The following is a 10,394-nucleotide window of genomic DNA, read 5'->3' on the forward strand; positions in this document are numbered from 1 at the left end:
GTAAAGAGATGAATGAAATGCTGCTTCGCATTTTGCTTGGTGTGCTCATGATTCATTCTGCCAGTTTTCCACCTGAGACACCAGCTTAATAAGTTATTTTACTGAATTCATTATTTTCAAAATAATAATAATAATAATAATAATTGAAACAAAGGTGCAGGAGTGGCTGTGTGGTAAGTAGCTTGCTTACCAACCATATGGTTCCGAGTTCAGTCACACTGCGTGGCACCTTGGGCATGTGTCTTCTACTATGGCTTTGGGCCGACCAAAGCCTTGTGAATGGATTTGGTAGGTAGAAACTGAAAGAAGCCTGTCATGTATATATATATATGTGTGTGTGTGTTTGTCCCCCCACCATCGCTTGACAACCGATGTTGATGTGTTTATGCCCCTGTAACTTTGCGGTTCAGCAAAAGAGACCAATAGAATAAGTACTAGTCTTACAAAGAATAAGTCCTAGAGTCAATTTGCTTGACTAAAGGCGGTGCTCCCGTATGGCTGCAGTCAAACGACTGAAACGAATAAAAGGCAGTATATTTCAACAGAAATAGGGGTGGGGGAATGAAAATTTCTCAACTTCAAACTCATTGAATAGTATGATAAATAAACACATAATTATCTGAATTAAGATCTTTTTTCACTTAATTCTATCATTGCCCTCATCTCCAAATTTTAAAGATTCTTCTTTTAAATTTCAGATTGTCAAATATTGGCCAGCTAAAGGAAAGTCTGGATTTCTAGTTTGGCGTTACCTTTTACGGAGAGATGATACACAAGCTGCACCATGGACAAATTCAGGCAAAAGACGTATTAAAGAGCTTGGTCTCTCCATGCAGGTAAGCAGCAGGTGTCTTTTTAGCATTTTCTTGGATTTCTCCACTTATCTGCTGTTTTCTCCCCACCACCCTCAATCTCAATTTTTTTTCTGCTATTCTCAAACTTCTACTTTGATTTTTTAGTATCCTGACGGTTATCTTGAAGCACAAAATCATAAAGAAGAAAAGGATAAAAAGAAGAAACGAAATTCCTCTGGAGAATCAAGTAAAAATTTATTTTCAATTTATAGTCTTTATGTTAAATCTTGTGGAATGTATTCTGATTTAAAAGTTAGCTAGTGGATGGGAAGAATTGGTAAAGTAATGGACGATATGCCTTCTCGTGTTTAGTTTCATATCTATCTTTGCCTTTCATCCTTCTGGAGATTGATATATAATTTATTGTTACCAGCATCGCCTTACTGGAACTTGTGTCAGTGGCACGTGAAAAAACATTCGAGCGATGTCGTTGCCAGTGCCCCTGGACTGGCTCCTGTGCAGGCGACATGTAAAAAACACCATTTTTTATTAGCCTCTCTCTCCAAACAAATTTGTAGTTATGTGCCTAAAATTAGGAATTTCATCATCATCATCATTTCAACATCCACTGTTTCATGATCACATGTATCAGACAAAATCTTTTGAAGCAGATTTTCTATGGTTGGATGCCCTTCCTGTCACCAACCCTCACCATATCTCCAAGGCTAGACATTTTTACAGGGGAGATTGGAAATGGACACCTTCTTGCAGTGTCAAGTCAAGGAGACTGAAAAATTAACACACACACACTTGATGGGCTTTTTCACATCCCATTTCTGAAATTCACTCACAAGGCTTTGGGTTTATAGTACAAGATATTTACCCAAGGTGCCATGCAGTGGGACTGAACCCTGCAGCATTTCGGGCACGTGTCTTCTACGACAGCCCTGGATTAACCAAATTTATACAATTAAAATACCAAAGATATAATTTTTCAGCCTAATCACAGGCAATGATTAAGAGGCTCTTTTTGTAACCATATGGTTTCAAGTTCACTCTTATTGTATTACTATGAGCAGATGTTTTCTGTAGCACCAGGTTGACCAAAACTCTGTACAAACTATACAGAATCCCATTGTGTGAGTGTATACATATGCTTGAATACGTGTGTTTCTGTCTTCGCATTGAAGTTTAAAACAGTTTCACAATTTAGGCAGCGTCAATAGTTATGCCTGCCTTAAAAATATGCCATATCACTGTGCACTGCTGCATTTGCGCAAAAGACAGGATAGTAAGCACCTTACTTGGGAACAAGAACTAGCAACAGTAAAGGCATGTGGTCGTTGAATGCTGTCATGACAGTCTTTCCCTAAACAAAATGTGACCATAAAAATGATGATGGTGATGATGATGATAACAGGTGCAGTATTAGCAAATAAGAACATTAATACATTTAAATGTTGGTTCTTAGTTTGAACTTAGTTTGGGATAATATACATACATCCAGATGGTATTAAGCTTCATCTGTATTCAAATATTTGCTTTTAATGCTACTGGAGATCAATATAATCTGTTAGTCTTTCTGCTAACAAATTTTTATTCTTGTACTGAACTTAGAAATTTATATCATTTAAATATTTATGATTATAATTTTCCTAACCTACTACAAAAATGGGTACATGGTCAAGAAATTCTTTCCATAACTAAATTGCACCATGGGCAAGTGTTTTCTACTATAGCCTCAAATTGACCAATGCCATGTGAGTGACCAAACTTATCAAAAAGCAATGTAGAGTATAAATATTGTTAATATATAACTCAAAGATGAAGTTAATAGCAATATAAGATTTTAGTGTAAAGTGGTTGATGTTAGGAAGGGCATCCAGCTGTAGAAACCAGGCCAAATCAGACATGGAAAACAGACATTAAAGGATGATGATGTATTTTGGACATAGTGATAAGCAAATTACTTAAACAACGACAGTAATGCATTGACTGGTGTAACAAAAAAACTTTTCTCTTGAAATGTGTGCAAATTTCTGGATAGGGTTTACTATTTTCAGATGATGATTCTAAAATGTGAATCTCTTTTATATAATCTCAAAATAGATTGTGGTAATTGCTTGTGATTTACATTAAAAAATTACATTTTACAAGCAGAAATAACAAATTCGGAAAAGTCTTGTATTGTTCATTTTTGGTTTAACCCTTTTGTTACTGTATTTATTTTGAGATGCTCTGTGTTTCTTTCAATTATTTTAAATATAACAAAGAAATTAGTAAAATAACTTGTCATTGAGCTAGTGTTAGAAACAAATTGTGACTCAGGTTTGGTGGAAGATTTTAAATCAAAACATATGAAAACAAGACATTTGTACTAGAGAGCTAGAGTTGGTTTCAGCTAGGTTGGTAATGAAAGGGTTAATGATAATCTAGTTTAACTGTATTGAAGAGAGAGAGAGAGTTTTTTTCTCTTTTGTTTTGACTACTTTTACTTTTGCAATTAATTTTATCAATTTTTCTTTCTTAGCTGAAGCTTCAAGCAAAAAGAAGCAAAAAGTTGCAGCTTATAAAGTGGACCCTGCAGTATCAAAGTTATGTAAGGAGGACAGGGCTAACTCTAAATTATGGAATGAAGCAATGCAGTCAACTAAAGAAGGAGCCACAGTTAGTTCACTTTTTAAAATTCTTTTCATTATATTTTAAATGATTTATACATAAATTGCCAGTGTGTGTAGCTGGTCCCTCTACTGGGTCAATATTTGGCAGGCTCTTATCCTAGGAAGAAATAGTGAGGTCTTTGAAGATGTGAGGCCTCACAGATAAAATGGTTACAACATTGAAAGGTGTGTTAATATGTCATACTGAAGGCCTGTCTTTTTGATAGCTTGAGAAGATGTATGTTAAAATAGTTTTTATGATTGTATTTAGGGGTAGAAATCTTTAAAAAGAAATGCTTTGACAATATGCTTTTGTGTATACATTCTATCCTTGCTAACATTTTAAAATACAATCAACTCTTAAGCATTTCAAGATAATACTTCCAATGAAATATTCTTCCCATGTCTTTAAACTAATTTCTGGAAAAAAATCATAAAATTGGTGACTGTTGTTATAGCAAGTGTTTTCTTTTGTTTGAAAGGTATTCTTTTCTAAAGTGGAAGAATTGTTCATTTGTGTCTGCTGTCAGGAATTGGTTTTCAACCCCATCACCACTGATTGCTGCCATAATGTTTGCAAAGTAAGTTATTAAATGTTTCCTTAATCTTAAGCTTGATTCACCATCGATGTGCATTCTGTTGATCCTGTCATGATCAAGTAAGCAGTGCTATAATGACTGACACAAATATTGGGTTGCTAATTGAACATCCTCTCATCATCTACATCTTTTCTTTAATTCAAACTGGACAGATCTGCATCATTTTGAAGGCTTATTTAATTTCTTGGCTTCCAAACTTCAAGTCGCTAAGAGTAAGATTTTATTTAATGTGAGCTGGGTAAAGTTAATTCAGTATATAAGAAACAACACAGACACCACATATATTCAAGTCTTGAAAATGAAACTATGGAGGTCTGGAAACATCAAATATGGATTTAGGAACTTTCCCAAACTAAGTGTAAAAAGTCAATGAAAATATGAAAAATCTAAAATGAAATTAAAAAAAAAAAAATCAAACTTGAACACAGTCTCTCTCTCTTTCTCTCTCTCTATATATATACACACACACACACATACATACACAAACATACCTGTTTCTGCCTCTCTGTCACATTAACCTTTCAGACACAGTAGTCTGGGATAGTCTTCTACCTAGCCAGCTTCTGTCAACTATCCTACCTGTGCATACAAGGAAGATGGACGTTGAATGATGACGATGTACATACATCTGAATGAGTGGACAAACGAAGGAAAGGGCACTAAACACTTTTAGTAGGAGTTACATGTATTATTTAAAACAGTTTAATTTGGCTCCCTGTGGGCTTCTATTAGGGGCTCATGTAGCTGAATCAGTATCTTCTTAGGAGGATTAATCATTAAAACTACCTTTTGGGGTTGGTTTTGCTTTTGTCACTTCATGAGAACAAGTGTTGCCTGTTAGTGCTAACCCCTTTCAATAAATTTGATATTCTAATTTTGATTTATTGATGCATTTAGCTATGCTGTAATGAGTATACTTTATTTTTCTTTTCAGTCCTGTTTGCAACGATCATTCAAAGCTGAAATTTATACATGCCCCTCGTGTCGAGCTGAGTTGGGCAAAGGTTACAGCATGAACATCAACAAGACATTGTCAAAAATACTGTCTCAATTATACCCTGGTTATGGTGCTGGCCGATCTTGAAATTATCATTCTATAACTAACTGTTGCTTTCACTGCCATTATTTTCCTTATAGTTCACTTTTGTGTGTTCTTTGGTCATGGAATATTCTCACTTTCATAAATAAACACTCTTTGTCTCATGTAGCTTGACACCACACACTTTTCAAACCAAACTACTAAGTTTTCTGTCTTCCATCTTACATTCCAGTTTTGCTTTTTTTTTTCTTCCAATCTTTTATTGATTAATAATCTTCATTATTCAACTCAACTGGATTTTTAAAATTTGGATTTAGTGATAAAATCTAAGATTAAATAATAATAATAAGCTGAAAAAGAGAGCATTGATAATGAATTTCTTTAAATACTTCTCTAATAATGAACTGTAGAAGGGGTTTTTCTGTCTTTCTCTTGAGATTTATGCTTTTTTTCCCACTAAATTCTGTTCTGGCTGGTTTGTAACCGTTTGCTATCCTTCTCATATGTAAATATTATTTTATAAAACCAATCACTAACTGTCCTCAACCATAACTTGGCAACTACATTCTTGACACTAATAACTTAAAAGCTATTTTTCTACAGACATAAAAAAAAAAGATGTTAATGGCTTTTATTTTTCACCAATTTCTTTTTTAATCCCCAAATCTATAGTTATCTCACATCCAGTTTATATTTTCAGATCTTTCTCTTTAATATTGACTTCAGCACATTCTTTTGTTAGAATTTATATTCTATATTGTTTTTAAAAGATTTTATTTTTTTGCCATCTTATGGAGCCAGGGTTAACTTTAAGACTTTTTATCCTGTTGTTGTTTTGCTTGGATAATTTCATTCTTAATATTCTCCTTAATGATTTAAATTATTGCTGTTCTTCCTATATTTTAATTTTTACCCTATTTTAACTACTTCCACTCTTCTATATCTTCTGCATTTCATTTTTCGTTAATATTTAGCTCATTCACAATTGTCTCTCTAACAAGAACTTATACTCAATAGGGAATCACTTAATATTTTGATGGAACTGCAATACCCAAAAGATATTTACTGAGAAAACATCCTTTCCTGATAGTCAAGATAATTAGTTCAATACATTTCAGTTTTTATTGTTTTTGAACTTTTGGTGTTTTTAGTTTATCATATTTAATGCACAAAAAACAAACAGGCATATTAAACAGACACATACCAATTCTTGCAGTGCATATTCAGGAAAAAAAAAACTTTAATGCATTGCAGCATTTAATACTAACTTTTCATATAGAACCCAGGGTGGTTTTTTTTCTTTTTTGAGATTTTTTTTGGGGAAAATGCATCTTGTATGATACTTTAGCAAATGGATTTTTATTAAGAAATGATAATTTAGTCTAATAGTGTGGTTTCTTATTTCTTTAGTCTTTTCTTCCAAACAGTCATTATAATGAGTCTTTTACCTGAAATTTGTGGAGGATGAGAGAAAAAAAAATTATAAGCTATTGGAGACGTGAATGTGAATCCTTATGTATGTCTGTAAGTTAATGAAGCTGATTTTTAAATGTGTCCAGTCGTTTCATTATTCGTTCCTTTGTGCACATGTGAATTTACACTAGAACTCATCCAAATTGTACAGATATTGGTAACTTGGCATCAGTTGTCTGCCAAATGAATTCTCTCTTTTTGCAGCTGCAGATATCTAGATCGGTGGTTCTCAACCTTTTTAATATCTGGGCCAGATCCAAAACATGGATCTTTTTAAGGGGGCCACATGAAAAAAATAAATAAATAAATAAAACAAGTCAATTAAAGAAAAATTTATATTTATAGAGACCATTGAGGGCTGCCAGAAGGACGCTTTAGAGTCGCATGCAGCCCTGGGAGCCATGGTTAAGAACCACTGATCTGGATACTTTATTAGAGTTCTGCTGTAGTGGTTCCATAGTGTGTGTATAATTATCAAAATAAAATTTTATTATATATAAATATATCTGCTTTTTTTTTCTTTTCTTTCTTTAAATCATTTTCCATGAAATAAAAATAATTTACTGAAATTGTTTGTGGTTTCTTCATTTTTGAAAAATATCTTTTCATTTCCATTATGAGGTACATTTTTAAAAACCCTTTTGATACAAACTTCCTGTTTTCAAGTGATCTAAATTAAAAACTTTCCTTCAAAATTTCATGTTAATATGGTTTCAAACACTGATTCGATAATGACAGTTAATTTACTAAATTCATAACATAGTCATAGGTGTTCAGTCTAGGGCCTCCTTCGGTCAAGCTGACCATGGGCAGTAACCTTGCTGTTTTCGGCTCAGCTGGAGCAGCATCTCTGGTGGCTAAACAGACCTATACATGAGTGACAGTTTCTGTCACATAGAGCACATTTGTATATGGTCTAATGTCTGTCGGAGTAACTGCACCCTTTTTGCTGGACCCACTTGTCTGTTGCTGTGCTCATTAACTTTTCCTCTAACTTGAGGTATTCATTCAGGGTGCTCCTCCATGTTGGCCAGTCAGCTGCTTAGCTCTCCCCGCAAGAGTCTGCATTGATGACAAGGCCCTTCAAATCTCTCTTTACAACATCCCTGTATTACAGCTAAGGTCAAACAGTGGCTTTTCTTCCAGATACCAGCTCCCCATAGAGACTGTCCTTTGGGATGTGGCCATCCTTCATGCAGTGGATATGTCCTAGCCAGTGCAGTCTGCATTGTTGAAGAAGGATGAACATGCTGGGAAGGCCTGCATGGTTCAGGACCTCTGTGTTGCCAGGGTGTAGCGTAGGCTTCTCAGATGGAAGGTGTTAAGTCATGGGTGTTAGTAAAATAATAATAGTCTTGGATGATAGTCATGGGTGTTAGTAAAATAATAATAGTCTTGGTCACTAATAGTCTTGGATGTCATTTGATTTCCTCTTGAGAAAGAAAAATGATTTTTTGTTCAGTTTGATTCTTGTTGCTAACTGTATTAATTTTATATAAGAATGTTTGCCCTTCAATAATGGTATTACAACTCCTCTATAGGAAAACAAAAATATAACTTTGCTGAAGCTCTTCGTTCCAGGCAATGGATCGTGGCCCAATTTGGATTTCACCTTCAAGGCTTTTAGTCAAGTATAGCCATACTTATCTGCAACTAAAGCTAAATATAATTGATTTATGTGCTCTATGATGTGTTAAGTAATTTTTTTTATATAAACTACAAAGTTTAATGTGTGCAGACATGTTATGTGGTTAGAAAGTTTGCTTTGAGACTATGTGGTTCTGAGTGCTATCACACTGCACTGAACCTTGGACAAACATCTGTTGCCATATACTCAGTTTGACTGATGCTTTGTGAGTGGAATTTGGTAGACAAAAAACTATGTGTTCACATATATAATTTCTTTTCTTCATTTGACATCCATGTTTCGATGTAAGGGCAGATTTTTCTCAAATCAGATGCCCTTCTTGTTGCTGCTGACCTTACCTATATCCAAGCAAGAGTAATATTTTCCCCCTGTGGCTGAAAATGCTTTTCATGAAAAACTGGAAACATGAAACCTTGCTTCAATGATGATGAAGTTCATTCACACATATGACAGGCTTCTTTCAGTTTCTATTTACCAAATCCACTCACATGCAGTGGGATTGAACCTGAAACCATGTGGCTGGGAAGCAATCCTCTCGACAGAGCAACACCTGCATATAATGTGATTAAATGAAATAAATGTATAAAAAAAGCAGAGATTTAGTATGTTAAAAGCAATGATTCATTGTTCCAAACAGGTCAGCCACTGGTTCATTGCATTTATAATAGTAAAGGTGACAAGGTAGTGTCTGTACTACTCAGCCTGAACAAATTCTACTATATATATATATATATATATATATATAAAAATATATATATATAAAAATATATATATATATAAATATATATATATATAAATATATATATATATATATATATAGGGAAGAACTAGTTTTAAGATATCTTTTGCTGGTGTATTAGAATACTACACATATTCCATCTAACAAATTACACTATAAAGGCATCGATCAATCTGAAGCTGTGGAATTGAATCTGTAACTATATGGTAGTAAAGTAAACTTCATGCTGCCATATCTATGCCAAAATTATCTCAGTTTCTAGCAACTAAATTCTTGCTGTGTATATATTATCAAGTTGTAGTGATATTGAATTTAGCTCCATCACAAGGAATATCTAACCCTTGCTTGAAGTCATAGAGTTGAAATTTAAAAACAAAAAAATGGAAATTGGCATAATGGCAAAAAAAAATTTACACTGGTTATTTTGGTTAAAAAGCCATTCAGATATTTTATACAAGATAACTGGATTGACTACTGGGAATTTAATCGTTTTGTTACCATGTCTTTGCTGAAACACAGTCTTTGTTTCTACTAATTTGAAAAATAATGAAGAATTTTGTAAAATAATTGTCATTATTAAGATGGTGTCTGGAACATAAATTAGCATGGAATTTTGATGAAAGGTTTCAAACAGGAGGTTTATATAAAATTAGGGATGCTTTCATGCAGGTTGATATCAAACGGTTAAATAAGAAGTTGAACTGAAGTGATTTGCTATAGCAAAGCTTAGTCAGAGAATGAAATCACCATAGACAACTGTAAGAGTAGAAATAATAGATAGATTATCAAATAAAAAAAATGTGGAATAGGTAATGTAGTAGATGGTGATGAAAATGAACATTTCTATGAAGAGTGTGACAATCCAGAAACAGCTAGAAGCCATAATGGTGGTGTGGAAGACAGATTGATGGCATCATTGTTAATAGTAAACTAAACACAGTCTTCTACTAATCAAGAAACATTTACATTAATGATTAATGAGTTTTAAAGTGCCGAGTAGTGAGCTGACAAAGGAGACACACACACGTGTATATATATATATACAAACCCTTTCCCCTCTGGATTTAATGGGTTTGTCATGCACTACCTGTCTTCACAGTATTCTTTTATTTATCATCATCATCATCATCGTTTAACGTCCGCTTTCCATGCTAGCATGGGTTGGACGATTTGACTGAGGACTGGTGCAACCGGATGGCTACACCAGGCTCCAATCTAATTTGGCAGAGTTTCTACAGCTGGATGCCCTTCCTAACGCCAACCACTCAGAGAGTGTAGTGGGTGCTTTTACGTGTCACCCGCACGAAAACGGCCATGCTCGAAATGGTGTCTTTTATGTGCCACCCGCACAAGAGCCAGTCCAGGGGCACTGGCAACGATCTCGCTCGAAAACCCTACAAGGCCAGTCAGGCGGTACTGGCAACGGTCACGCTCAGGATGGT

The 10,394-nt window shown here is 34.3% G+C and overlaps 1 protein-coding gene across 2 annotated transcripts in view; it reads left to right on the forward strand.

Annotated features, from left to right (window-relative positions):
- Positions 1 to 7,068, forward strand: part of LOC106874972 (E3 ubiquitin-protein ligase UHRF1) — a 53,420-nt gene extending 46,352 nt beyond the window's left edge. For both annotated transcript variants that reach the window (XM_014922901.2, XM_052969939.1), the window contains exons 13-17: positions 699 to 836; positions 960 to 1,041; positions 3,325 to 3,461; positions 3,937 to 4,035; positions 4,988 to 7,068. In XM_014922901.2, coding sequence (XP_014778387.1) covers positions 699 to 836; positions 960 to 1,041; positions 3,325 to 3,461; positions 3,937 to 4,035; positions 4,988 to 5,137 — 606 coding nt within the window. In that variant the 3' untranslated portion in view covers positions 5,138 to 7,068. The remainder of the gene's footprint in view (positions 1 to 698; positions 837 to 959; positions 1,042 to 3,324; positions 3,462 to 3,936; positions 4,036 to 4,987) is intronic.
- The last annotated feature ends 3,326 nt before the right edge of the window (positions 7,069 to 10,394 follow it).

This window comes from Octopus bimaculoides, chromosome 8 (assembly GCF_001194135.2).
Source record: "Octopus bimaculoides isolate UCB-OBI-ISO-001 chromosome 8, ASM119413v2, whole genome shotgun sequence".
In the NCBI taxonomy this organism is placed as follows: domain Eukaryota; kingdom Metazoa; phylum Mollusca; class Cephalopoda; order Octopoda; family Octopodidae; genus Octopus; species Octopus bimaculoides.